Source organism: Myotis davidii, unplaced genomic scaffold (genome assembly GCF_000327345.1).
Source record: "Myotis davidii unplaced genomic scaffold, ASM32734v1 scaffold240, whole genome shotgun sequence".
NCBI lineage: Eukaryota > Metazoa > Chordata > Mammalia > Chiroptera > Vespertilionidae > Myotis > Myotis davidii.
Genome location: NW_006292334.1, coordinates 145252 through 172856, shown reverse-complemented (window position 1 = coordinate 172856; position 27605 = coordinate 145252). Strand labels below are relative to the sequence as shown.

At 50.7% G+C, this 27605-nt stretch overlaps 2 protein-coding genes across 2 annotated transcripts in view; one reads left to right on the top strand and one right to left on the bottom strand.

Moving 5' to 3' along the window:
* EFHC1 (EF-hand domain (C-terminal) containing 1) overlaps nucleotides 1-12934 on the top strand; it is a 62228-nt gene extending 49294 nt beyond the window's left edge. Inside the window, exons 10-11 of the mRNA XM_006765696.2 lie at nucleotides 11168-11378; nucleotides 12772-12934. Coding sequence (XP_006765759.1) covers nucleotides 11168-11378; nucleotides 12772-12843 — 283 coding nt within the window. The 3' untranslated portion in view covers nucleotides 12844-12934. The remainder of the gene's footprint in view (nucleotides 1-11167; nucleotides 11379-12771) is intronic.
* A 1911-nt stretch (nucleotides 12935-14845) lies between these two features.
* The window catches only part of TRAM2 (translocation associated membrane protein 2), a 79218-nt gene continuing 66458 nt past the window's right edge, over nucleotides 14846-27605 (bottom strand). Inside the window, exons 6-11 of the mRNA XM_015565307.1 lie at nucleotides 26268-26352; nucleotides 25611-25681; nucleotides 22784-22888; nucleotides 22073-22216; nucleotides 21127-21290; nucleotides 14846-19965 (exon numbers count right to left, since the gene is read on the bottom strand). Coding sequence (XP_015420793.1) covers nucleotides 19892-19965; nucleotides 21127-21290; nucleotides 22073-22216; nucleotides 22784-22888; nucleotides 25611-25681; nucleotides 26268-26352 — 643 coding nt within the window. The 3' untranslated portion in view covers nucleotides 14846-19891. The remainder of the gene's footprint in view (nucleotides 19966-21126; nucleotides 21291-22072; nucleotides 22217-22783; nucleotides 22889-25610; nucleotides 25682-26267; nucleotides 26353-27605) is intronic.

Below are 27605 nucleotides of genomic sequence, written 5' to 3'. Positions count from 1 at the left end.
ATGATGTCCGTTCTGGCTTTTAGGTGTAATTTGAATTGGTTGTTCGAGGCAGCAATCTCAGGCGTTAACCTATGCCGCCATCTTGGTTTCTCCCCCTCATACTAGTTCTATGTTTCTGTGTTACTTGAGTCATTTAAACGTTTATAAAGATGTGGACGAAAGAGGCCACATGCTGACCTGACAAGCTCAGGGGAGGCCTGCATGGCAGTTTTGCAAACTCGGAGACCTAAAGTAACCTGAAAGTTATTTTAATGTGCAGCTTTTTGCTAGTATCTGGGATATGTCATCCTTTTCATTGCAATTACGTTCCTTGCTTATGTCAGTATTTTGGCCTTCATTGAGTTCCTTAGGCTGCACAGCAAGAGTCTCTTGAATGGAGGCAGTGTGAGCAGCCCCAGTGAGCTGTTTCCTCTATGACTCCATTATACTTCACTAGAGGCCCAGTGCACAGATTTGTGCACTGGTGGAGATCAGTGGACCTCCATGCCGCCATAGCCCGGCCTTACCCGCCACCTTGTCAGGTTCCAGCTCGCTGTCTGCATTGATCCCACACAGCACGAAGTAGTGTGTGAAGCAGCAGGAGGCCGGGGAAGGGTCTGAGCCCGGGCTGGGCCCTGCGCCGCTCCTGCTCATCCCGGCCTCACTGCACCTGCTGCAGCTGCCTTGTGCGCACAGGGGAAGTGTCCACAGGAGAGACTCATGCAGCAGCTGCGTAGCCGTCAGCCCCGCGTCTGGCGCCTGTCAGCTGAGCAGCACTTCTGCTGTGGGAGCTCACTGACCACCAGGGGTCAGCTCCTGCATTGAGTGTCTGCCCCCTGGTGGTCAGTGTGTGTCATAGTGACCAGTCATTCCCAGTCTTTCTGCTGTTAGGGTCAGTTTGCATATTACCCTTTTACTATATAGGATAGAGGCCTGGTGCACGGGTAGGGGCCGGCTGGTTTGCCCTGAAGGGTGTCCTGGATCAGGGTTGGGGTGCCGCTTGGGTGCCTGGCCAGCCTGGATGATGGGCTGAAGGCTGTTTGCAGCTGGTCACACCTCCTTCAGGATGGGGGTCCCCATTGGGGTGCCTGGCCAGTCTGGGTAAGGGCCTGAGAGCCGTTTTCAGGCTGGAGGGCAACTTAAGCTTTCAGCCTCTCCTTTTTTTCTTTTTCTTTTTTATTCTTGGATTTATTTACCTTCTATAGCTGTCACTGGAGCTGAGAGCCGGCTCCAACTCTGAGGACTGAAAGCAGATTTCTGGGTCTGTTTGGCTTCTATAATTGAAACTCTGTTGCCATCACAGCAGCTCTAAGCTCTGAGGCCAAAGCTGGCTGAAAGCAGGTCTCTGGAGCTTGTTTAGCTTCTATAATAGCAAAATAGTTGCTTAGAGTGCAGCTCAGAGGCTGGCAGCGGCAGGCCGGGAACATTGGCTTCCTCTGTCACTGGAGCAAGCAAGCCTCCTGTTCGCTTCAGCTGCGTGGCTGCCAGCCGCCATCTTGGTTGGCAGTTAATTTGCATATCCTGCTGATTAGCCAATGGGAAGGGTGTCAGGATTATGTTCAATTTGCATGTTTCTCTTTTATTAGATAGGACTAGAGGCCCGATGCACAAAAATTTGTGCACTCGGTACAGTAGGGGGAGGTCCCTCAGCCCGGCCTGTGCCCTCCCACAGTCTGGGACCCCTCGGGGGATGACCACCTGCTGGCTGAGGCCTGCTCCCCAGGGGATTGGGCCTAAGCTGGCAATCAAACATACCTCTGGCAGCCCTGGGGGGATGTCCACTTGCCAGCGGGGAGCAGACCTAATCTGCGGTCGGACATCCTTAGCGCTGCTGAGGAGGCAGGAGAGGCTCCCACCACCACTGCTGTACTGGTAGTTATCAGCCTGGCTTGTGGCTGAGCAGAGCTCCTCCATGTGGGAGATCACTGACTATCAGAGGGCAGCTCCTTCATTGAGCGTCTGCCCCCTGGTGGTGTGTGTCATAGCGACCAATCATTCCCAGTCTTTCTGCTGTTAGGGTTAGTTTTCATATTACCTATTTACTATATAGGATAGAGGCCTGGTGCACGGGTGGGGGCCAGCTGGTTTGCCCTGAGTGGTGTCCCCACTGGGGTGCCTGGCCAGCCTGGATGAGGGGCTGATGGCTGTTTTCAGGCTGCCTGCACCCCCTTTAGGGTGGGGATCCCCACTGGGGTGACTGGCCAGCCTGGATGAGTCCCTGAAGGGTGTCCGGATCAGGGTGGGGGTCCTGCTGGAGTGCCTGGCCAGCCTGGGTGAGAGGCTGATAGCTATTTTCAGGCTGCCCGCACCCTCTTCAGGGTGGGGGTCCCCACTAGGGTGCCTGGCCAGCCTGGGTGAGGGGCTGATGGCTGTTTGTAGCTGGTCACACCTCACCTTCAGGGTGGGGGTCTCCACTGAGGTTCCTGGCCAGCCTGGATGAGGGGCTGATGGCTGTTTTCAGGCTGCCTGAACCCCCTTTAGGGTGGGGGTCCCCCACTGGGTTGCCTGGCCTGTCTGGATGAAGGGCTGAGGGCCGTTTTCAGGCGGGCCACGCCTGCAACTGAAGTTCCCAGTCTCTCCTTTTTTTTTTTTTAATTCTGGGATTTATTTACCTTCTGTAATTGAAACTTTGTTGCGGCTCCAGCTCTGAGGCCAGCTGGCTGAAAGCAGGTTTCTGGGTTTGTTTAGCTTCTGTAATTGCAACATTGTTGTTTAGAGTGCAGCTCAGAGCTGGGCCACGACAGGCAGGGAACCTTGGCTTCCTCCATCACTGGAGCAAGCAAGCCTCTTGTTTGCTTCAGCTGCCTGGCTGCCGGCCGCCATCAATTGGAAGTGTAGTGGAGGTATGGTTAATTACCATGTTTGTCTATTATTAGATAGGATATTCTAGAGGCCCAATGCATGAAATTTGTGTAAGGGGCTTGGCCCTTGCAGCTGAAGAAGCTTGCCTTGGACCTTGCAGCTCCAGCTTTGTCTAGGTCATCTAGCTGTCTGGTCTAATTAGCGTATTATGCTTTTATTATTATAGACTAGAGGCCTGGTGCATGAAATTCGTGAACAGAGGGGGTGTGTGTCCCTCAGCCCGGCCTGCACCCTCTCACAATATGGGAACTCTCATGTAGGGTCCCTAGGCCTGGCCAGCGATCAGGGCCTATCGGGGCTTTCCTTGCCCTGGCTGCCAGCAGCTGGCTCCACCCCTGCTGCTGCCACTGCTTGCCATCTGTGTGGTGCTGGCCCCCCTCCCCCACCACCGGTCACCTTCCTCTGCAGGCGACAGGAGTGGGGTGCGATCACTTTGCTGGCCTGGGCCTCCCTCTGTGGGGCGATTGATGGCTCCGTGGAGGAAGGCCCTGCTAACCCACTGCAGCGCCACCGGCAGGTAGCCTGAGCCCCCCTCCCCCTGATTGATCGCCCCGCTGGACAGTGGCTTAGGCCTCCCTCTGCGGGGCGATCATGGGGCGATGGTGGGGTCCCCCACCCAATCACATTGCACCTGCCTTGGCTGGCCTGGTGCAAGTGTGTGTCATATCATGGTTATCTGGAAGGTCATCTGACAGTCGTTCTGCTGTTCGGTCATTTGGTTGATTTGCATATTATGCTTTTATTATTATAGATAATAATATAAGTACATAATACTTCTAGTATTATCATGTTTTATTTCTTTGCTGCATTTTCACCTTTGTTGGTCAATTCTCTGTTTTTTAAAACATCATGTGGGTTTATCACTGAGAGACAAGGAGGCAACTTGGCTACACAATTGCTAAGTGTGAACTGAAAAACAGGTGCCCAACGACCAATTAGAGAGGCTCTGAAAGAAGTGTTGTGATGACCACTGATCGTGATATGCACCTGTTATTTCTGTGGTGATTTAGTAGGCTGACAGCCCGACAGTGAGTTTGCACTTGTTGCAGTTACTCACAGCTAATAAACTGTGGTGACTGAAATTTGAACCATGTTGTTGAGAGGCTGGGCTATTTAAACAGTGGCAACCGAAATTTGTGCACGTTGGAACTATGCAAAGTGAAACTCACCTGTATATGAAGACAGACAGAATAATTTATTTTGTCCATTGGGGAATGTAGCAATGTAGGGGACATCCAGGACTTTTATAAAAAGTTTCAGTTGAATGGGAGGGTGAGAAAACCTGATTGGAGTGGATTTAAGAGGGAAGGGGGAAGAGAGGAATTCAAGAATGGAAGGATAGACAAATATTTTGAGGAAGCTTGATGCAAAGGACAACAGAAATGGAGTAGTAGCTGGTGGAAGAAGAGTTAAGAGAAGAGTTCTGTTTTTAAAATAGCATGTTTGTATGTGAATGGGAATGATTCTGTGGAGAGGGAAAAACATAGACAACTGTGTATGAGAGAGGGGGGATTTGTGGAGTATGTGAGAGAGGGTGGAGCTCAGTACACAGGGGGAGGAACTGGTTTTAAAGAGAAGCACTAGCCATCTCTGGCAGTTCTCAAACTTTTTGGTCTCAGGACACCATTATACTCTTAAAAATTATTCAGAACCTGGAAGGGTTTTTGCTTATGTGGTTTATATCTATTAAATATATCATGTTAGGAATTATATCTGACATTTAAAATATTAATGTTTTAAAAACAATAATAAACTCATTTCATTTTAATGTAAATAACACGGTTTTCTGAAAAATGACTATATTCTCCCAAACAAAAAAATTCAGTGAAAAGAGTAGCACTGTTTATAAATTATTTTGCAAGTGTCTTTAATATCTGACTTTTTAAATAGAAGACAGCTCTATTTTTATCTGCTTCTGTGATGAGCCTACTGCAATGTCGTTGATCACGTAACCTTTGGAAAATTCCACTGTGCATTTTTGAGAAAATGCATAAAAAAGCAAATAATGTTTTAGTATTATTATGAAACTAGTTTTGACCCCCCCCACCCCCCTGCCCCAGCCAAGGGTCTCAGGAACCTCCAGATGCTCTGGGATTGCTCTTTGAAACCTTGATCTGTGGTAACAGGAAGGCGGAGTGTATGGGTACAGATGCTGGTAGGTGGGTAGATATGGTTGAGGGGTTTTGCTGGTTGTGTTCTCAATGTAGTTATAGAGTAAGAAGAACAAGGTTGGGGAGATTTTGGAGGTTTCAGGAGAGAGGAAGGTTGTGAAATGCTCTAATCTATTGACTAAATAAATATAAAAAGTAAATATATCACATTTTAAAAATCTATACTAAGAAAGAAAGCACAACAGTTATAATTGTAATTCACCAGCAGTTAAAAACCACATGCAAAATTCAGAAATGTGGGGAAAAAAGTCTCAGGACTGATGAAATATGGCAGCTCCTGGGAAAGTGGGAGGTGAGTGGACTGGGGAAGCATGGTTTGGTGGTGGCAGCATTAAGGGCAGAGTTGAGGTTCATGATTGTACATTTAATTCAACTACTTCTCAGAATTCTTTTCTGTAATTTTTTCATGTCTATGCAAGTACCAACGACACTGGTAAGCTTCCTCCTTTGGCGTACTACCAGTAGGATTTTTAAAATTTTTTTCTCCGGGTTAGTAATGATAAAAAGATGGTGCTAAGGCACTTGAAATGAGATACCAATACAGATAGAGAGAACTCAAGTTCTGGGTTAGGTCTGTGCTATCCTTATTCTGATCCTCACTTTCTCTCCTCCCGGGCTCCTGTGATGACTCAGAGAGAGAGAAAAATGCTTAGAATCCAGGTGGCAGGCCTTCCATGCCTTCCAGCCATTCTGTCTTTGGCTTCTAACTCCTCCCATCTGGTAAAGAATCCATCCACTAGCTGGAAGGAAACACAAATCCTTTATTTGACTCATCATTGCTAAGAGTAATGAAAGGGGGATCCCCAGTACTTGCCAGGCCTAAGTCTTTTTATATCAAGTGCCAATTACAGGATGGTGAAATTGGGAGTTAGCCATTTTCTCTTTCTGAGCCAGAAAATTAAAATAATGCATAGGTGTCCTAGCTGGTTTTACTCTGTGCTTAGAGCATGGTCTGTGGACCGAAGAGTGGGGGTTTCAATTCCCTTCAAGGGCACTTACCTATTGCTGGCTCTATCCCTGCCCCAGGCAACCAATCCATGTGTCTCTCTCACATGGATGTTTCTCTCTCTCTGTCTCTCCCTCTCCCTTCCACTCTAAAAATCAATGGAAAAAATATCCCCAGGTGAGAATTAAAAAAACAAAAAATAATGCATAGGTAATTATTGACTTCCTCTGAAGTTCTTTTTGGGTTTTGGGTCCTCATTGCAATATACTGAACGCAGATTTGCAGATAACCCATCTATGGGGAATCTACATGTATGAATAGCATGAAAAGACACATGTTCATATATATTATTCTTGTTCTGTTAGCATGCCCGGTTATCCTCTTCAGTGTCAAGAGGGCCTTCTTGCTGAGTAACACTCGCCCCACGTTGGGCGCCAGTTGTTGAGTGATTCCTTCCACGACCCGCGTGGAGTAGGGTTCGGTATCTGAAAGAGGAGCCGCACAACAAATGAAAAAGACACAAGATAATTTTGCGATACCGGGGGACCAGGCGGGCAAGTCCGGAAAGACTTCCTCCTCTGGAAAGACTTCCACCTCCCCCTTCGCTCAGGTCTCTCCAAGCTTTTATTCATCTGGAGTAGCCCTTAGGGTAAAGAGGTTTTAAGGTGGAGATGCTTCAACCATCACCACTCAAACCTACTGGGTAGTTCACAGTTCTAACTTCCAAAAGGTCACCAGCCTTCTCTGGGGGGTCTCCGTCCAAACCCAGCCAGCAAAGATAATGAATGGACTCCGGCACCTTCCCACCCCTGCTCAAGGATCCTTTCAAAACCCTCTTTTTCACTTCCAGCCATCTTTCCCATATAGACATTTCCAAATATTTTCATTTCTTTAAGCCCCAAGATCTTCCACATAGTGTCTGGCACACAGGAGGCAAACAATGCCCATTCCCCTCTTTCTCTCAATCACAACAGAGTTCTACTGGCCTTAATGTGAGACCTTAGAGATACCATATTCAATTAGCTGCTAATTTCTTTTCATTTTATTCTACAGCTAGAGGCCTGGTGCACGACTTTGTGCATGGGTGGGGTCCGGCCAGCTTGCCCCGAGGGGGGCCCATCAGGCCAGGCTGGCAGGGGGTAGGGGCCACAGGTGGTTGGCCAGCCAGCCCTGCCCCGGGTCAGGGTGTTGGGGGCTGATCAGGAGCCGGGCAGCCCAGGGTGGGCAGCTGATAGGGGCCCAAATCAGGCTGGTTGGCTGCCGCAGTGCATGTCATAGCCACCGTTCATTCCGGTCGTTTTGGTCGTTCTGCCGTTCCGGTCACTGTGTGTGTGTGTATATATATATCTTGCCTCTGACTTCTCCTTTTCATTCTCACCACCATTTCCTAATTTAAAGAACTCAATCAGTATGCACATAATAACAATAGCCATAACAGAAGCAGACTAGAAATTGGCTTAAGCCAGTGGAGTTATATGTTTCTTATGGAACACAATGTCTCGAGGTGAGCAGTCCAAAGCTGGCATGGTGGTTCTACAACCGAGACCTGACTTTTTCTCTCTTCTCTGACATCCTGAGCAAGTAGCTTTTGTCCACATGCTCTTTCATTCTGTGGACACAAAGTGAATGTTCCATTTCCAGCACTGCATCTGTATTCCAGTTAGGAGGAAGAGGAAGACAAAGGGGAAGAGACCAAACAGCCAGTCTCATCATGTCTTTCCTGTTTTTAAAGGGCTTATCTAGAAGCCCCACCTAGCAACTTCTGCTTGCAGCTCATTGTCTGGGCTGTGTCACATGACCACTCCTAATTGCTGCTCAAACAAAAGAAGGGCTCTATTAGGAAGAAGGAGAGGATGAATATGGGACAGGTAACCCCCAACGTCTGCCATACTCCCATCATTGCTTACCTATGCTTCCACAATGTCTCCTAACTCACCTTCCCACCTCCGTTCTCTACCTTCGTCCATTTCACACACTGTTACCAAACCAGTCATCCTAGAATTTAGCTTCAAACCTATCACAGTAGCCCCTACCCACCAACTTTATTGAGGTATAATTGACAAATAAAATTGTGTATATTTAAAGTACACAAGATTCTGCACATACATTGTGAAATGATTACCACAATCAATTAACCCACCTATCATGTCACATAGTTACCACTTATTATGTCACACAAGTGGTAGAATATTTAAGATCTTCTCTCTTAGTAAATTTCAGGTATACAGCACAGTATTATTATAAGTACCATATTATACATTAGATTCCCCAGAACTTTTCATCTCATAACTGAGTTTGTACCCTTTGGCCAACATACCCCTTATTCCCCAACCCCTAGCCCCTGGCAACCATATTTCTACTCTCTGTTTCTGTAAGTTGGACTTTTAAGAGATTTCACACATAAATGAGATCATACAGTATTTGTCTTTCTCTGTTTGTGCTATTTCAGTAAGTATATGTCCTTTAGGTTCATTCATGTCTCAAACGGTAGGATTTTCTTTTTTATGTCAAATAATATTCCATTACATTTCACATATTCCATTATATATATCTATATCTGTATATACATATATAGATATAGATCTATATGTACATATATAGATATAGATATTCCATATATTTCATTATGTAGATAGCCAGTTTTTCCAGCACCATTCATTGAAGAGACTATTCTTTTTTTTTATTATTTATTTATTTTTAAATATATTTTATTGATTTTTTACAGAGAGGAAGGGAGAGAGATAGAGAGTTAGAAACATCGATGAGAGAGAAACATCGATCAGCTGCCTCCTGCACATCTCCCACCGGGGATGTGCCTGCAACCCAGGTACATGCCCTTGACCGGAATCGAACCTGGGACCCTTAAGTCCGCAGGCCGACGCTCTATCCACTGAGCCAAACCAGTTTCGGCGAAGAGACTGTTCTTGATCCATTGTGTATTATTCTTGGTTGCCTTGTCAAAGGTTTGTTTACCATATATGCATGGGTTTATTTTGGGGCTCTCTATTCTGCTCCATTGGTTTATGTGTCTGTTTTTATGTTTTATAGTATTCAAAACCATACTGTTTTGAATACTATAACTTATTATATAGTTTGAAACCAGGCACTGTGATATCTCCAGCTTTGTTGTTCTTTTTCAACATCACTTTGTCTAGTTGGAGTCTTTTTTGGTTCCATATGAATTTGTTTTTGTTTTTTAATTTCTGTAAAAAAATGCCATTGGAATTTTGATAGGGGTTGTATTAAATTTGTAGATTACTTTGGGTATTATGGGTATTTTAACAATATTAATTCTGCCAACCCAGGAATACAGTCTTCTTCCATTTCTTTCATTAATGTCTTATTTTTGGTGCACAGGTCTTTCACCTCCTTTGTTAAATGTAATCCTAAGTATTGTTTTAGAAGCTATTGTGAATGGGATTATTTTCTTAATTTCTCTTTCAGATAGTTTGCTGATTTATGTATGTTGATTTTTTTTGTATCCAGGAATTTTACTGAATATGTTGACTACTTCTAACAGGTTTTTTAGTGGCATCTTGAGGTTTTCTACATGTAAGATCATGTCATCTGCAAACAGATAGTTTTACTTTTCCCTTTCCTATTTGGATATATTTTATTTATTTTTTGCCTAATTGCTCTTGTTAGGTCTGTGTTGAATAGAGGTGGTGAGAGTGGGCATGCTTGTCTGTTCACTATGAGGTATGATGTTAGCTATGGGCTTGTCATATATGGCCTTTATAAGGTTGAGCTACATTCCTTCTATACCTAATTTGTTGAGAGCTTTTATCATGAAAAGATGTTAGGTTTTGTCAAGTGCTTTTTATGTATCTATTGAGATAATTATGCTTTTTACCCTGTATTCTATTAATGTGATATATTACACTTATTGATTTGTATATGTTGAACCATCCTTGATACAAAGGATAAATCCTACTCATCACAGTGTATTGTCGATACCAGGTTGCTACTATTTTATTGAGGATATTTACATCTGTGTTCACCAGGGATACTGGCCTGAATTTTTTTTTCTTGTAGCCTCTTTGTCCTTAGGGTAATACTGGCCTTGTATTATGAATTTAAGAGTGTTCCCTCCACTTCACTTTTTTTTGGAAGAGTTTGAGAATGATTGCTATTAATTCTTATTAAAATGTTGGTAGAATTCACCAGTGAAACCATCTTGTCCTGGATTTTTCTTTTTTGGGAGACTTTTGGTTACTGATTCAATCTCCTACTTGTTATGGCTTATTCAGATTTCCTATTTCTTGATGATTCAATCTTTTTAAGTTGTATGTTTCTAGGAACTTTTTGTTTGGTTTATTTCTAGAAATTTAGCCATTTCTTTCAGGTTATCCATTTGTTGATGTATGATTGTTCATAATAGTCTCTTATTATCCTTTGTATTTCCGTGGCTAGCAGTTATAATGTTTCCTCTTTCATTTTTGAGTCTTTTCTCTTTCCTTAATTTGTGTAGCTAAAAGACGCTCATTTTTTATCTTTAAAAAAAAAAAAAAGATAAGACCTCTTAGTTTTATTGATCTTACTATCATTTTTCTAGTTCTATTTCATTTATTTCTGCTTTGATTTTATTATTTGCTTCCTTCTGCTAATTTTATAACTGTACCATCATGTTCAAAGGAAATAAAAATCTGGCTCTTGCTTATCCTGGTTGTGATTTGAAAGGATAGACCTTTTTCCTAACGTTCTGGGCTTCTGATCTCTCTTCATTTCAGGAAGTGCTGATCCTGAACTTCTCAATCCATCACATAGAGCAGTCTCTTAGCTTTCATAGATAATCTTGCACAAAACTTGAGTGAATTGGAGAGTGTTCAAGTATAAGAGACCCCTGACTGCATAGCTATAGAGAAATATTTTTAAAACTCAGACATTTATTTTTAGATGATGTCATGTGGATGAAGTAGATCATGCGACTCCCACAAACAAGGCACTTGGGATGGTGGCGGTGTTAGATTTGGCTCTGACGGCGGCCAGGGAGGCTGAGCTTCAGTGCAGATGCTGCCCCTGGTAGTCTGTCCTGAGGCAGAGGTCAGCCACCAGCCAGCCACTGCGGGCCAGTGTTCAGCTCTGTGTCAAAGCTGTTTGCCATTAAAAGTTTCCTGGACTGCACCAAGTGAGAACTTTGGTCACTGAGATAAGAGTAGCCAAGAGTAAATTCCAGAGCCCATCATTTCCTTCCTTCCTTCCTCCACAGAAAGGCAATGGGAGTGGATCCAAGCATGCAGGAACTGGAGGCATTAATAGACAGAATCCAGAAGCAAGTGAAAGACCATCCCTGCAGAGATAACATTCGAGAGGCATTCCAAGTTTATGACAAGGAGGCGACAGGATTCGTGGACAAAGAGGAGTTCTTTAAAATCTGTAGCACTCTCAGCATCCCAGTTGATGATTCCTTGACTAAGGAGGTCAGTATGAGTTCTTTTCCCAGGTAATTGCAAAGCTGCGCACCGTTCATTCTCTCTTAAAGACAATTAAATATGTATTTCGTTTTAACTGGGGAAGATCTAGGGTATTCAAGCCAGGTCTCCTGTTCAGTCCTGATTATAGTTTTCCCTTGATTCATTGGCTTTCTGTTCTCATTACTGTTGCAAGGCATCTGTAGGTGGTGTGGGCTAGGCAGCACAGAGGTTAATAAGACATGTTGGGGCTGAAGGAGGGCAGCAGAGGAGGTCCTGGAGGGGCGGCCACCCAGGGCAACTCACAGACACTGGGCTGAGTGGGTTGGTGGGCAGCCAGTAACATCCTTCACAGCGATAAGTACGTTAGCCCATCTGGAGGACTAGCATGGAAGAAGGCGTGACTGCTGCCCAGGGACAGCAGTCAGTAGGGGCCCCATGGCGACATGGACATTCTCCTCTTAGAAATGTTCATGAGTTGAAGAGAGCATTTCATGCCTTTTCCCCTTATAGACCCCTTTAGCCAGATCCCTAGAAGTCAGACAAGATTTTTGCCACCTTGCCAATGACTGTGACTTACTGTCAGTGAGACATTCTCATTGATTAAGAAGACTGAGATGCTATAGACCTTAAAGATCTTTTAGCAAAAAGGAATGTTCAGAGGTAAGATTCATTTGGGAGGGCTTTTGCTTAGGGCTAAAGTGACTAGGTTGGAGACGAGGATATTTTGTAGGCAGGGACATTAGCTAGGAGTGTGAGAGACAGAAAGAAAGGTATTTGCTCACATGGGCCAAAGCCCATTTAGCTTCCCAAAGCTCAGATTGACAGCATCCCCAGATTTTAAGTCATGTGTATTGTGTGTGAGCTGACATGAGAGAGAGGCATTGCAGCCAGTGGGAGTGGGACAGGGAAGGTGGGTGGGGTGGATTTGCACGTGTCTTATGAAAGCAAACACCGCAAGTCAGTCTACTATCACAACTGAGTTTCAGGGGACAGGTTTGGGCAGTGACATAGCTAGATTTTTCTTAGATGGCCATAACACCAACTTGCTATTTTGAGTCTTACTCTGCGCAGACTGGGTGGACAAAGCCTTGTCTTTGAATATAAAAACAATAAAAGTTGCTTTTTTTTTTAATAACTAAAAGTGATAGTGCCCTTAAAAGTGCAAATATTGGTTCTGAAATCTTGGCCAGGCCATTTACTCCACCTGAGGTTTGATTTTACTAACTGTGAGAGGGGGTAATATCCGACCATGCACTGGGTTCACAGGAGCACTTCAGAACCAGGTGAGGGTGTACAAACTGCACTGGTTGCAAAGGTGGGATCAGTGTTGATAGGGCCCTGCAGTGACGCAGCAGGCAGCCCTCATGTCTGTCCCGCCTGCTCTCTGTCTCCCCTGCAGTTAATCAGGATGTGCTCTCACGGAGAAGACAAGATCAACTACTACAACTTTGTCCGGGCTTTCTCAAACTGACCAGGCTGAGGAGAGGGCCCACTAGTGTTTTGAGGTTGGACCTACACTTTGAAATATACCGTGTGTTCTTTGTAGAGGCTTGAAAGTATATTCCTTTCTCTTTTGTTTCTTATATTTCACTACTTCTGAAGTCTAAGTTAGATGCATCTTGTAAGAAGATCGGTGCCTTATTGAGGGAGGTAGAGATGGGGGTGTTGTGATGGTTAACTTTATGTGTTGAGCTGACTGGGCCTTGGGGAACCTAGATATTTGGTCAAATGTTATCCTGGGCATCTGTGAGGGTGTTTCTGGGTGGGATGAACATTTGAGTTGGTGGACTGAGTAAAGCAGGCTGCCCTCCCAGTGTGGGTGGACCTCTTCCAACTCATTAAAGGTCTAAATAGAACAAAAGGCTGACCTTCGCGAGTAAGAGTGAATTCCCCCTGCATGCCTTCAAACTGCAACATCAGCGTTCTGCCTTCTGACTCAAACATTAGAAAGCCTGCTGGCCTTCAGACTAGAACCACACCGTCAGCTCTCACGTCTTCTTGTTGACTGACTGTAATCACGTGAACCATTCCCTATAATAAAGCTCATTCTTTCTATATAGATCCCATTGTTTCTGTTTCTCTAGAGAACCTTGACTAATACAGGTGTACAATGAGTAAGAGCAGAAGAAAAGATAGAATTGGCTAGAAGCATCATTTGGGGTTTTGAAAATAAGCACACAGCACTGGTATTGCTGCTCGGCCAATGCCTGCTTGCCCCAAGATTACAGGGAAATACACCACATGTTTTTGTGAGATGGTGGGTGGCTTACAGATTTAAGGCTAGTAAAATCTGCCTTTGTATGAATATTGGCTTGTGAGTTACCACTGCTCAGGCCCCAGGTCTATACTTTATACCACCAGAGGGCCTTGAAAATACCATCTAATTAGGGGTTCAGATGAATGTGTCTAATTCATCTATAGGTTTGGAGGGGATCTGGGACTAGCTGGTAAAAAAAGATGTTTCTAAACGTTTCGAGAATCGAGGGTCCCTTGGATGCGTGGCTTCTGAATATCCTGCTGGCATGTATGTTCATGAAAAAAGATTAATCTATTGAATACTTTATTTGTACCATGGACTTAGCATTCACTGTCCCTTCATCTTACCACTCCCACTCCCTGCAAAAACAAGCAAGCAAAACCAACCAACCCCAAACTGTAGAGCACAGGGGAGCAAACAGCTCAGAATGGTTACCTGCCTTTCCATTCTACTGTCCTGCCTCCCCCTCCTCCCCTTCCGGAGAGCTTCACCGCTCGACTGCCAAATCTGCGGTCTCCACCTGGTTCAGGGACACCAGAAGCTGGAAGTCACCTAGCTTCTCATGGCAGAGCAGGACTGCAACCTGAGTCTGCACCAGAGTCTGCCCTCCACCAGCACCTCTTCTGCGCCTCAGGCAAAGGTTCCCTGTTTAATCCTCATTCCCTGTGGTGTCTGTGGCTAACGGCCACTGTAATTGCACTCCTGTCCTGAGCTCTCCCTGAAGATGGTCTGGAAAACACAGCAGACAGCTGCAGGCAGTAGACCATCTGCCCGACACCAGCAGTCCCACTGCCCACATGATCACGAATACTTGGACATGTGTTCACTACCAGCACAAAAACTGGGTGGCTCTTACTTAACTCCGTCTTCTCCAGCCAGACAACGTCATAACGCAGCAGACATCAAGCTCGGTGTGCTTTCCTCTGTGACGCTTCCTACCCACAAACCCATGTCGAGACCACGCCTTTCCACTTCGTACCTTACTGTTATAGACACTAATAAAAATGATGCCCGTTATTCAATATAATCTTCTTCCTCTTCCAATTCCCCAATTCATGTGACACAACAAACATATAGCAAAAGATATACAAGAAATGGTTAATAAGAGTGAAAACTATTAGAAATTAGACTAAAATTGACACACTCATTTTTTAAAGTAAAAGCAAAGGTAAGCATCCGGATCAAAAAGGAATATAAGGAATTGTACCAGAGACAATTAGACTGGTAATTCTATGCCTTTTTATTCAGTTATTTCAAAAATATTTGCTGATCATTTTTTTCAAAATGTACATTTAAAAAATCCATACAAAACTGTAATTGTTTTCAAACCAGACAGAAACAGTGGAAAAAGGGTTTTGAAAAAAGTTCACTGAAGGTAAAAAACCCCCCCCCCCCCAAAAAAAAAACACGAAAAAAAACCTAGAACCTTTTACATGAGCATAAATACGGCAGGCACAAAATTTCCTTGAGTTCCTTGCTGAAATTTGGTCCATAACATGAACAGGCCAAAGTAGAAAAACAGACACTTTTGTCCACATTTGCATTGTGAGTTGCCCAGGGCACCAGCAGCCTCAGCTTATCATCCTTCAGATGTTTATTAAACAAGAGGAACTGAAAAATGAGGTTTAGTCTCATCCATAAACACTTGAATCTGTACCCAAGGAAGTAGTGGCACTTCCAAGCACAGGTGGCACCTGCCAGGTGAACAGGGCTGTTCAGCCGTGGCGGACTCAGAAAATCTCCACGTGAGCAAGAAACTCGAAGCTTCCAGGCAGGGTGATGGCGATACCTCGGTGTTCCAGATCTTATTCTCAGACACTGATTTATTAATGCCCCTTCATGAGGATAGTTTTTTTCCTTTTCAACAGATTATACAAAAATGATATGGACTTCTAAGATGATGCTACAATGTTCTACTAGAGTGCCACAGAAACCCAGCCAGGATCACGAGAATGACAGCAACAAAGGGAAAGTGGCTACCAGTTCTTCTGTAGGGGACGACTGCCCCTCCCGTGGGTTCCTTCCCTTCCCGATCGCAGGGCGTTCTAAGGGACAGCAAGGCCTGTGGACTGACCACTGGCTGGGAGGGTTATTGCACAACCCGGAAGAGCAAGGGAAAGGCAGACAGGCTTTGGGTGTGGGGAGGGTGTGGGGGCGGGTGGTTAGGGTAGCTGCTAACACAAGGTAACACTGAATTAGGAGCTGGAAGAAGTTCTGCAACAGCTGACCTAGACCCATAGACCCATTGTCCAACAGGGATGTGTGAGTTTAACAATCGTGACTGCAAAGTAAACACCTTTGTCATATACACTTTGGGTTGAATGGGAAGCAAGACCAGAAGAGGTTTTAGCAAGGTACCCTTCTTTATAATCTGGGGGGTGGCGGGAGACAGACTGGAAGAGCCGGTCTCACCATGTTGGGGCCAAAGACATACATGGGCTTAGTGCCCCTGCCCTCTGGGCTTCCCTTCACAGGTATGAACAGGTGGGAGGCACCGGTGCCTGCAATGGGCCTCCCCTGGCTTCCCAGCCACCCAGGCCCGAAAACCAACTCCATCGAGAAACCAAAAACAAAACGGAATAGACCCCAGACCCTAACACAATGAGGCAGGGGGTGGTTGAGACAAAGGAGGCAAAACTCTCACAATCAGTATCCCTTTTACATGTGACTGCCCCGGGGCCAGTTCCTGGGCTGCTCCTGACAAACAGCCTGGGCCCTGGCTCCCGGCCCAGGACCACAGGGCAAGTAAGGCACTTCTTACAGAAACGAATCTGCTGAGGACGAAACTCACATGTGCTGCCCAACAGGCTACCTGGAGCCAGTGGGCCTGGCGCTTTTCTGAGGCCTCCATAGAAAGGTTGGTCGGGGGTGGGGACACGAGGCAGCAAGTAGGTCCTCTTCAGCCTTTGGGGAGGAAATGGGGGTAAAGAGTGAGACGTTGGTAAAGCCTTCCTCACGGGCCAACACAGGAGGGAGAGGGATTCTATTTAGGCTCCAAGCCATCCGACAATGACCCACGTCTGCAGTCGTGCCCAGAGTGCCTCCTGACAGACGGGGCTGTGAGCTGGGAGGGCAGGAGCGGGAAGGACCACACAGTTGTCTGACTCTCAACACCCTCTCCAAGGAACAGCAGAGGCCTATGCAGAACAGGAGTGGATGTCCGATCACAGCCGAGGTCTTAGCAGGGAGGGAGTCACACCCTGGCCTCCCTGCCCTCTCACCAGGTCTGGGAAACCACCTGGGCAGGCTGAAGCCTGAGAAAGAAATCCAAACCAGTCCCCAGCCCGCAGCCAGACACCTCCAATTACAAAGGCCTCTTGGGAGGGGATGCTCTGCCCCTACCTTATTCACCACTTAGCCAACTGTCGAGAGGACTGAGGAGGGTCCCGCAGGAAGGCCCAGCAGCACACGCCCTGGGACAGCACCCCGGGCTTCAAGGCGCCCAGGTCCGAGGGGCTGCATGTGCAGAGGCTGGAGCACAGATGACAGTTTTGGTTTCTGAAATGTTGTGACTTCAGACAAATGGAAAAGGTTCTCTGGGCAACCACTTCGCTCTGGTGGCCCAGACACTCAGGGTTAGAGCAGACTAGAGGGAGCAGCAGCCACCCCCCACTCCCGCTCAGCCTGCCTCTGCCCCAGGCCTGCCGCACCTGCAGCAGGGACACATGCAGCTTATTAACAGTGCAGCTCCCAGCCTGGGTGGTAAGAGCTCTCCCACCACAGAGCTCCAAGGAGGAGGGCGCAGCACGATCCTCCATCCCAACAGTGTGGCCTCCCTGCTTTCTCCTGCCCCCAGCTGCCTGGGGGCCGCCTCCACCTCATGGGGCCACTCAGAGAGGTGGAGGGGCCGCGGCTGCTGAGGTAGACTGGCCTGTGCCCTCTTGCTCTGGCAGGTGGTGCAGAGCTGGTTTCCCCAATGTGGGGTGTCTGACAGGACCCCCACAGAAGGTGTGGTATGCTGGGAACAGAAGAGAGTGTTTAAGACGGAAAGAAGAGCCAAAGTGGCCAGATCAGGACGAGCCAGCACAGCAAGCTCACAGGATGAGGTGGGACTGAGTTGTTTAGCCCCTGGCAACATGGTTTGGGCCAACTGCCAAAGACCTGGCTCTGCTCTGAAAGAAATGTGCCAGGGACCAGTGGGATGACAAAGCTCCCCACATATGGCCCTCCTACCCCCTCAAATCGCTCGTGAAGCCCAGCTGGTGAGATGCTAGCCTTGTCTCGGGTTTTTAGGGCAGAGAAGGTCTGACTCTCATCACTGCGCCTTAGGAAACGGAGCCGGAGCTGCCGGGTCACGGGGGTGGTGGACTCACCTCGGAGGCACTGCACACAGACAGCATGGAGCCTGCAGGGCACTTGGGGAACACGCACGCTGAGACCACCACCACGCAGCCGGGAGGCTGCTGTGGGCGGGGCATGCCTGCTCTCAGCACTGCTCCAGCCCAAGCACACGTGCATCTGCTGAAGGCCGACTCCACAGCTCAACGGGGCTCAGCTGCAGGTGCAGCCTCGAGCAGGAACGCACGGCCCAGGGACCTCCTGATGGCGCCCGGCTGCTGGGGCAGGCGCAGGAGGCTGCTGGCTGAGCACCCAGCCATCAGCAGCCACCAGGCCTTTACCAGGTTCTGTTTTGCAGCCCGGAGATGGTCAGAGAAGGACAGGAGAGACGCCTATTTTCAAAACACTGTCCACTTCCTAAGGGTAACCAGAAGCCACGGGGAGCTGCTCCTTCCCAGCCATCTGACAGAGCTGAGGGCCCACAGATGTCACGAAACAGACCCCTCATTCTCTGGGAAATTAAAACTGATCTCTGATTCAAGTGATGCACAGAAGGGTTGTGGCCTCAATGAGAAGCCCCATCTCTCCCTTTTGGATGATAACCCAAGGTTTGGCTTCTACTGTGATGCCAGAGAGAGAACCAGCCCATCAAATGACACTGACATTCCTGCGCCATCAAGACCCGCTCCCGTCCCCGCAGAGCTCAGGAGTTCTTAAGCTGGCCCTCTGGGAGCCTCAGCCTTCTGTGGGAGCCCCATAGGCCCATCAGGACACGGGGGCCTTGCCTGGGGGGAGAGGGGACAGACTACGCGAGGGACAGGGCAGAAAGCTCGGCACAGCTGAGTGGCCTGTCCTGGTGCACACCATCGAAAGCGCTGCAGGTGTGCTCAACAAGCATCAGCAGATGACAACGCCGAGGCCAAAGAACACTCAACCAGAGAGGCCGGGGGAGAATGGCACAGGTGACCCTCCCGGGGCCCAGGGCCAGGGGGGCTTGGTGTGCCTGCGGGTAGAGAGAGGACGTCAGGGCTGCCCGGGTCTGGGGTTTAGACCAGCACAGGCCCGCTGGTCTCAAGGCTTTCAGATTTGGTTTTGAATGCTGGTGAACGGCTGAAAAAGCAGTGCAGCCGGGGCTGCTGCAGAAAGGCCGGGTCAACCCTGCCGTCGCCTTCCGGAAGAGCCCGCTGCTCAGCCCACGTGCTCTGGCTCTGGAGTGGGAAGCCTTGTCCTGCAGCAGTGCTTCCCCGGCCGAGCGAGGCAGGCCGGTTTCCATCGCAGGACCCGCCACGGCAAGCTGTCCCGGTCAGGGGACCCGACACAGTTCACACCATCCTCCTGGGCCCAGCGGTCAGGTCCCTAAGCCAAACGCCTCGGCATTTACCAGGAGCAGCGGCACGGCGGGGCCTCGAGACGGTGCCCAGAGCTGCAGTCACACCTCGTCAGTCAGTCAGCACCCGGGAGGCTGCGATCCGAGAGGCCGTCTCCCTCTTCCTGTCCGTCCACACGGGCCCACTGGGGCTGCTGCGGCCCGCACGGAGGCTCCTCACACGAGGCGTCTGCACGTTGACAGGCCCCGGACCGACGCTGGGGTTGGACGGCCAGGACCAGGACCTGCGCTCCCTCTTGTGGTAAAAATCAAGACACAGAAAAATTGCACAAGACGGTCAAAGAAGGAAAAAGAGAAAGCAGCAGCGGTGTAGGAGGAAGGCGGCCAGCAGAAAGCTAGCGAGAACCTGGGCGTCCAGAACACCCAACAGAGCGCGGAGCTGCGGCCAGGGCGTGGCCTGGGGAGTGGGGGAGGGAGATGTTTGGTTTGATTGAGAATGGTTTATGGAGGAGTAAGAGAAAGCCAAGAAGAAAGGAGGAGGAACAGCCCCGTTTAAAGACAGGTTCCTGCTGTTTGATGGAGCGTCAGGAGCAGGAAGGGGAGGCAGTGATGGAGGCTGGGCCCCCAAAGAGCATTCCTGTGCTCAGCACTTTGGCCTTAAGGAGACTTGAGTTTCTTAGTCCGTGGGGAGGTCCCATTCTCGGCCTTCACCACTCCATTTTCGTGGTAACCTAGGAAGGAAAGAGAGACAGACGGACATGGCGTTTCTGCTGGGACTGGCGGAGAGGAGGGCGGGCCCAGGCAGCCCGTTCCAGCTGCTGCCCAATGATGAGCTGTGGGGACCCAGCAGATGCCCCAGGCTCCTGCTCTCCCCAGGGTCTTGTGACTGGAGGCTCCGTTTGAGGTGGTGGGTCTCTGACACAGTCACCCAGGACCAGGGAGCCTGCGCCTGGCCAGAGGCTGGGCCAGGTCCTTGCTGGAATCACTGCAAGACCCCAGGGTCCTGTTTCTTTCTGGCCCCTGCAGGGCAGCAACTCCGGGGAAGGTGAGGACTGAGGGGAGGAGGCAGAGGGGCTGTAGGGACAAGGCCTTACTCAGGTGCCTGACACTCCTCTGGCAGAAAAATTAGGGCAGAAGAGGAAGATCTTTTTATTGTCAAAAGCATGTCCATGTGCTTGCTCCAAGCCCAAGAGGCACATCTGGCTGCCGCCTCCAGCCCATCCCACCCAGCCAGGCCTGGCTCCCGGCACGCCCAGCACACACGTGTCCGTTCTAACACATGAGCCCTTGCCAAGCAGACCACACCTGGAGAAGGCGAGTGAGTCAGAACACATCCTGGTGCAGACGGGCCTCAGGCTGTTGGAAAGTGCAGAGCTGGCCGTTCCCCAGGCCCAGAGGGGGCGGGCGGGGACTGAAGGGGCAGGGCCCACGGAGAAGTGGGTGTCCCTCCCCTGCCCACCTTGTACTGTGCCATCTCGAGTCATTCCCGAAGGCAGAGAGGAGCCAGCAGCCTGGGCGGCCACGACCAGAGCAGAGGGCAGGTGAGGACAGAGGAGCCGGCCGCACAGAGCAGGCGCAGAGATTGGCTGGCGCCCAGAAGCCACCCTAAGGACATGCTTCCTGCCAGAGTTCCCCACCCAGCACGCCCTGCCCCACCACTGCCAGAGGGCTCGCGTGGAGTCAGGGCCAGCCCCACCCACAGCCTGTCCCTGGCCCACACCCAGCCACGTGCCAGCCAGGCTGCAGCTGGAGCCCAGGAGCCCCAGGCCCAGGGAGGGAGTCCAGACGGAGGGCGGGCAGCAGGACTGGTCTGGGTAGAGCCCAGGGCCCTGACTCCTTCCTCCCCGCCCCAGACAGCCTCCGCCTCGCCTGCCCAAGGCCCTGGCACGTACCAGATTCCCTCTTGATGAGCCTTGCTGGTAGCCGGGGGGCCGTGGAGGCTCTCCGCTTGGCGCTCTGCTCGTTCCAGTACTCCCGCCAGTGCCGCAGCTGGGAGTGGATGAAGCGCCACATGAGCCAGGCCTGGGCAGCACACACCAGCAGCAGCACGCAGAGCCTGCAGAGGGCAGAGCGGGGCTCAGGGGCTGGGCCTACAGCCCAGGGCTGGGACTCCCTGAGGTCTGGAACCCTGCCGATCCCGTGGCCCATCGATCGGCTCAGCCTGGCAGGCCCCCACCACCCGAGGTCACAGGGCTCCTGCTTATCTCCGCTCCAGCACACTCAGGGGTGGCGATGGATGCACAGGGCTAGGGAGGCGGGGAAGGAGGCAGCGACAGACACAGTCACACAGTCCCCACACCTGGTGGGACCCATGGCCTGTCCCTTCTGTACCCACAGCACAGAACACAGCTCATTCAGATCCATATAAACTGGAAGGATTCAAATGAATTAGGATACAGCAGAAATAATTCGAGAGTGGCTTCTTATCTAGCATGAAACTTAAAAGCTGTGCAGTCCTAGATCAAGCACACACCCTCCCGGGCCCAGGGTCTCCCGGAAACAGTGGCCTCCTGGCTGCCATGGGAGGCCATTGCCAACCTGCTGAGAACTCAGCTGTAAAGAGTCCGAGTAGCTGTTGTGATCCCCGCGTGGCTGGGTGAGAGACCTCCTGAGCTCCATGAAGGGGAGGGGATTCCCCTGTGGACTGAGGCCCTGACAGTCTTTGTGGGCCAGGAAGTGAGGATGGCCTAATGTCCAGAGATTCCCATAAATGTCAACACGCAGGGGACTCAGGGGTTTGCTGCCTCCTGACCCTCCGAGAAGTCGTGCCAAGTTCAGGAGGCTCCTGGCCGCTTCACGGAGCCCTGATTTATCGTCGTGCCCTTATGCCCAACTCACCTGCAAAGTAAGGTATTGAAGTTCCCTTTCTCGGGGTCAAAAGCTTGGTTTTCCATGCGAGCAAGTCCAAAGCCGATGGCCAGCACGGCGAGAGTGAGGATGAAGAGGCGGGTGACCCCGAATACAGCAGCCCAGGCGTTAAACCTGCGCGCAGAGGTGGGGAAGAGACAGCAGCCTTTAGGGCAGTGGTTCTCAACCTTCCTACTGCTGCGACCCTTTAATACAGTTCCTCATGTTGTGACCCAACCATAAAATTATTTTCGTTCTTACTTCATAACAGTAATTTTGCTACTGTTATGAATCGTAATGTAAATATCTGATATGCAGGATGTATTTTCATGTTACAAATTGAACATAATTAAAGCATAGTGATTAAACACAAAAACAATATGTAATTATATATGTGTTTTCGATGGTCTTAGGCGACCCCTGTGAAAGGGTCGTTCGACCCCCAAAGGGATCGCGACCCACAGGTTGAGAACCGCTGCTTTAGGGCCATGAGGGGCCCTTCACCCCCTTCTCCAGAAGGGACCCAAGCGGGAGAAGGTGCAAGGGTGGCGGAGGGGTGAGGTATCTAGAATAAGATGCTCCGGGACGATAAAGAAGCTCAGGGTGCTGCCTGCAGCTCAGGGGGCAGGTGACACCCAGGGCAGGACCCTCCTGTGCCCCCTGACCCTCTGAGCAGGCTGGCCTCCCAGCCTCACCACTTACAGCTTCTCGTTGTTCTCATCGGCAAAGTAGAAGAGCCGGGCCATGTGGAAGAGGACCTCGGTGGAGTACTGCAGCAGCAGCAGGATCAGGCCCAGGCGGCTCAGGCTGGGGAGGGAGAGATGAGCCTTACAGTCCCCCCAAGGTCCAGGGAGAGTGGAGGTGCGGCCGGCCCCGGCTCTGCTCCCCACTCCACCTTCCCTGGCTGGCCCGCCTCATCCTGCAGGACTCAGCTCCGCTGTCACACCTGGAGAATTTTCCTAACACTGAATGCCCGGCCTTCGCCTGTGCTGGGTGGGGCCGGCACCCCTACCCGCTCCCACAGTGACCGGGCTGAGGCTCTTCACAGGGCTCGTCACCTTGGGCTCATCACCAGGCCAGGGACCACACACACAAAAGGTGCTCAGAACGAGATGCTGAGCTTTGCAAGGAGAACCAGGGGTTCCTACCGTCTAATTTCTCATTATCTGTGTCTCCACAGCTAACAGGTTCACAAAGAAGCAAAACTCAACCTAATGCAGAAACCTATGCAAGTGAACTGAACTCTTGAAAAACAGCACCACTGCCCAGCTGGTGTGGCTCAGTGGGTGAGCGCCGACCTGTGAACCAGGTCACAGTTCCATTCCCGGTCAGGGCGCATGCCCAGGTTGCAGCCTCGATCCCCAGTGTGGGGTGTGCAGAAAGCAGCCAATCATGATTCTCTTTCACCATTGAGGTTTCTCTCTCTCTCTCCCTCTCCCTTCCTCTCTCTCTAAAAATCAATAAAAACATATTTTTAAAAAAACACAAAAAACCCAACAGCACCACTGAGACACCCCTCTGCTCGATTCCAGGCATGACGTTGCCACCGACTTCCTCGGGCAGTTTGCTGCAGATGGTCAGCGGTCATTCAAATGCAAGTGAAAGCTCAGCTCCTGAACAGCAGGGAGCCATGAGATAAGATGGGAGCCCTCCCACAGGCGGCCATAAATAAGGATCCGCCGATTCCACCCAATGAGACCAAAGTACAAAATCATCACGAAGGTCACTGGGTCCTGTGGCTGGAAAGTCCAACACGATCCTGCCCGTGACCTCGGCTCAAACCTCCCTTTCTGCACTGCAGCCACACTGGGCTTCACGCTCCCTCCTGCTGAGGGCAGTGCACCTGCTGTCCCCTCCGCCTGCACAGCTCTGCCCAGATCTCCACGGACCTGGCTCCGTCACGCCTGCCTCAACCTGAGCCCCCTGCGCGGAGGCTCTCCCTGCCCACACCCACGGTGCCCGGAGCACACGGGCCGTTACATGGCGCTGCTTCATTTCCTCTAGTGCACGCACCACCATGGGAAACCTGTGGTTATTTCCTTGTTGATGGTCTGCCTCCCGCTAGAACGGACGCCCCAGGGGAGCACTACTGGGGTGATAGCACAGACTGGCTTCCTCAGACACACTCCTTCATCCATGCAACTCAACTCCTGAGGCAGCGCCGCCCACAGGAGGTCTGTGTTGAGTGAGTGAAGGCCTGCAAAAGCCAAGCTCTTTACCAAAGAGACCCCACACCATCCAGCATCTCAAAAGTCTGTCTCCCTTGGGAAACCCTGCCGCCGAGGGCCACTCCTTTCCCTGGATTCACTTCGGAAAACTAGAACAAGGGCGGAGGGGGAAGGAGCTCCCGCTCCCGAAATGAGCAGAAAGGTGGCTGCACCTTGAACTGGTGCCGGCTCCCCTGGGAACGGGGTGGGGGCGATTTTGAGGGATCTGCTGCTCCCTGTCCTCTCCGTCTGATTCTCATTCCAAAACAAGCATTCACAGGGCTCGGTGCAAACAGGGTCAGGCACCTGCCCTAGTCCTTCCCCGGGACATGTCAGATGCGGGGAAAAACGGACCTTGGTGCACCTCCCACCTCTGGGAGGAAGAAGGGACCCGCTAGCAACAGGAAGCGCTCCTAGGGGGGGCCTGCCTGTCTCTGCTCACCCCGCCCTCCTCACACACTACTGGGGTGATAGCACAGACTGGCTTCCTCAGACACACTCTGCCCGTGACACAGGAGCATCCAACACAAGAGCAGAGCGGGGCCTGCCACACGGCCTCACCCCTCAAGACCCATCCAGGAATCCTCACTGCCCGAGGCCCCCTGAGACAGGACAGAGCTGGGAGCCGCCTTCCTCTGCTCCCCCGAGTCCACCCTTCTCAGAGGACGCATGGAGGGCCCAGCAGATGCCGGGCCCCAGGACCCTCAGGTCGCTTAGCAGGAAGTTCGCAGAATGCCGGCCTAGCGAAGCCCAGGCTGCTCCCTGGCCTGCGTGGACTGCGCTCAAGAAAAACCCAAGTTGGCAATGGCATATCCAGTCCCTCAGTACGAATCTTCTCATGAGAGACTCCAGACCAAACACTGCAGCAACTCTCTCGGCCTCTGAACAACCAGCAGCGGCCACTCTACATTCTGACAAATCAAAGGGAAGGGGTTTCTGCGCTGTGAGCTCTGGCAGCTTCTGCCACTGAACACGCGAGGCAGGGCCCCGTCTCAGCTGCCTCCCACCTGCAGAGCCACTGATCAGGTGCCCATGTCCCTGGGAAGCCCTGCCTGGCTGTCCTGGGTTGGGGCGGGGCAGCCACTCTCTGGGTTCCAGTGGCAGACGACACATGTCACAGTGCCTCTCCTCCGAGACCGAGGATGCCCCACTGAAGACAAAGGAGCCTCCTGCCATCTATCTTTGTATTCCCAGGCCTTAGCCCAGGGCTCAGCACACAGCAGGCGTTTAGTAAATGCCTGCTCATTGAATCAGTGTGTGGAGGGGCGTGCGAACATGAGGGCATGAGGGGCAAGGAGATGTGGCGGCCGGGTCTCACTCACTTGAGGAGGTACGCGCCGGCTATGTGGAGCAGGTACAGGCAGATATACTGGAGCTGGCGGGGAATTTCCTCCTGCAAACAAGACAGGCGGACAGTGAGTGTGCTGGCCCTCCAACCCAGAGGCAGGAATACAGAGGGGAGGGGAGAGGGCGGGCCCCGGGGTGGGCTGCTTTAACACCAGCAGCTGCACAGTCTGAGGGCCAGGCAGAGCTTCAGGCTCACAGAGGGCAGGGCTGGGTTGAGAGAGAAGGGACAGGGACTAAGGAACAGGGTGTTGGAAATGATTCAGAGGGATGCTATGTAAAAAGAAAGAAAGAATGTGGGTTTTTTTTTAAAAAAAAACATTAAACCATGTCTTAGCCAAGTTTATGGCAAAAAGATTTGTCTGGAGCTCACAGGGTGTTGGTGGCTGGGGACCGCCACCCGCCGCCAGCCACACATGTAAGCGTGGGAGGCGGGCGTGAGACGTGCTGGGGCCTCCTCTCAGGGAGGTCTGTCTTCCTGGGAACTTCAACAAGTGCTGACTCAGCATTTTACTGAACCCACCAACACTCCCATCACCACCCAGCTCGGGCTTCTACAGGAAGGGCCTGGGATGGCTGGGTACAGCAGGGGGGAGGGGAGGCCACGTGCCTTCAAGGTGGGAGTGAGGACTCACCTTCCGTACCTTCTGGAAGTACAGCTCAGGAAGTGCGTGCAGCCAGTAGGCCAGCTGGCACAGGTAGAAAAACTTCACCTGGAAGCTGGAGAGACAAGGGAGCGGGTCACGGGGAGGGAGGGAGGAAAACGTCCCTGCGGCGCCCACCAAGCACAGGAGGGAAGGGCCAGGGCCAGGAGCGAGGGGGGGAAGGGGGTCCACGAGCACCGGGCGCCTGGGCCTGGGGACCCGGCTCCACAGACAGGACCACTTAGAGGACCCAGAAAGTCCACAGAAAGAAGCAAAAATAGGGCTTGGCCACCCTAGCTGGTTTGGCTCAGTGGATAGAGTGTTGGCCTACAGACTGAAAGGTCCCAGGTTTGATTCCCGTCAAGGGCACAAGCCAGGGTTGTGGGCTCGATCCCTAGTAGGGGGTGTGCAGGAGGCAGTTGATCAATGATTCTCTTTTATCATTGATGTTTTTTTTTTTCTCTCTCTGTCCCTCTCTGTCTCTGAAATCAATAAAAACATATTTTTTAAAAACAAAACAAGCCCTGGCTGCTGGCTCAGCTGGTTGGAGCGTCGTCCAGCACACCAAAAGGCTGTGTGTTCGATTCCTAGGCAGGACACATATTGGAGGCAACTGATCAATGTCTCTCTCTTGAATCAATAAACGTATCTTCAAGTGAGAATCTTTTTAAAAATTAAGAAACAAAAATGATGAAAAGGTTGCAGAGGAGGAGGGTCTTAGCCCGGAGAAGGGGAGGAGGAGGAGAGAGCGGACGCTAGAGAACTCGGTGGAGCAGAGGGCAGAGACATACTTAAGGATGAAAGCACCTCAGTAGCTAAGGGCCTGACTCGGTGTTATTTTACGGGCCTAGGACAGCAAGGCGTGGCCTCTCAGGGACAGCGCCCACTGTTGCCCTCCTGCATCTGATCGGAGCAGGGAGGAGGGCACAGCCGTGGCCAGCTGGAAGGAAAGTGTGCTTGAGTGTGAGGGGTCAAAGCCAGAGCCTGATGGAGCTGCCCTGCATCTGTGCCTCACGCGGTTAGGAGCCTGCTGTACATGGAACTCTGTGTCCCCTCAGAATTCATGTGGTCACCCTAGTCCCCAGTGTGATGGTATTAGGAGGCAAGGCCTTCAGAAGAGGTAACGGGGCAGAGCCCTGTGAGTGGCATTAATATCCCTGTGAAGGAGGCCCCAGAGCACCCTCTCCACCCGGCCTTGTGGGGACCAGGAGAGAAATGCTGTCTACGAACAGGAAGTGGCCCTCACCAGACCCTGGGCCTGCGGGCACCCGGACCCTGGACTTCCAGCAGGACGGTTGAGAAGGACATTTCTGTGGTCCATCCCCCCCC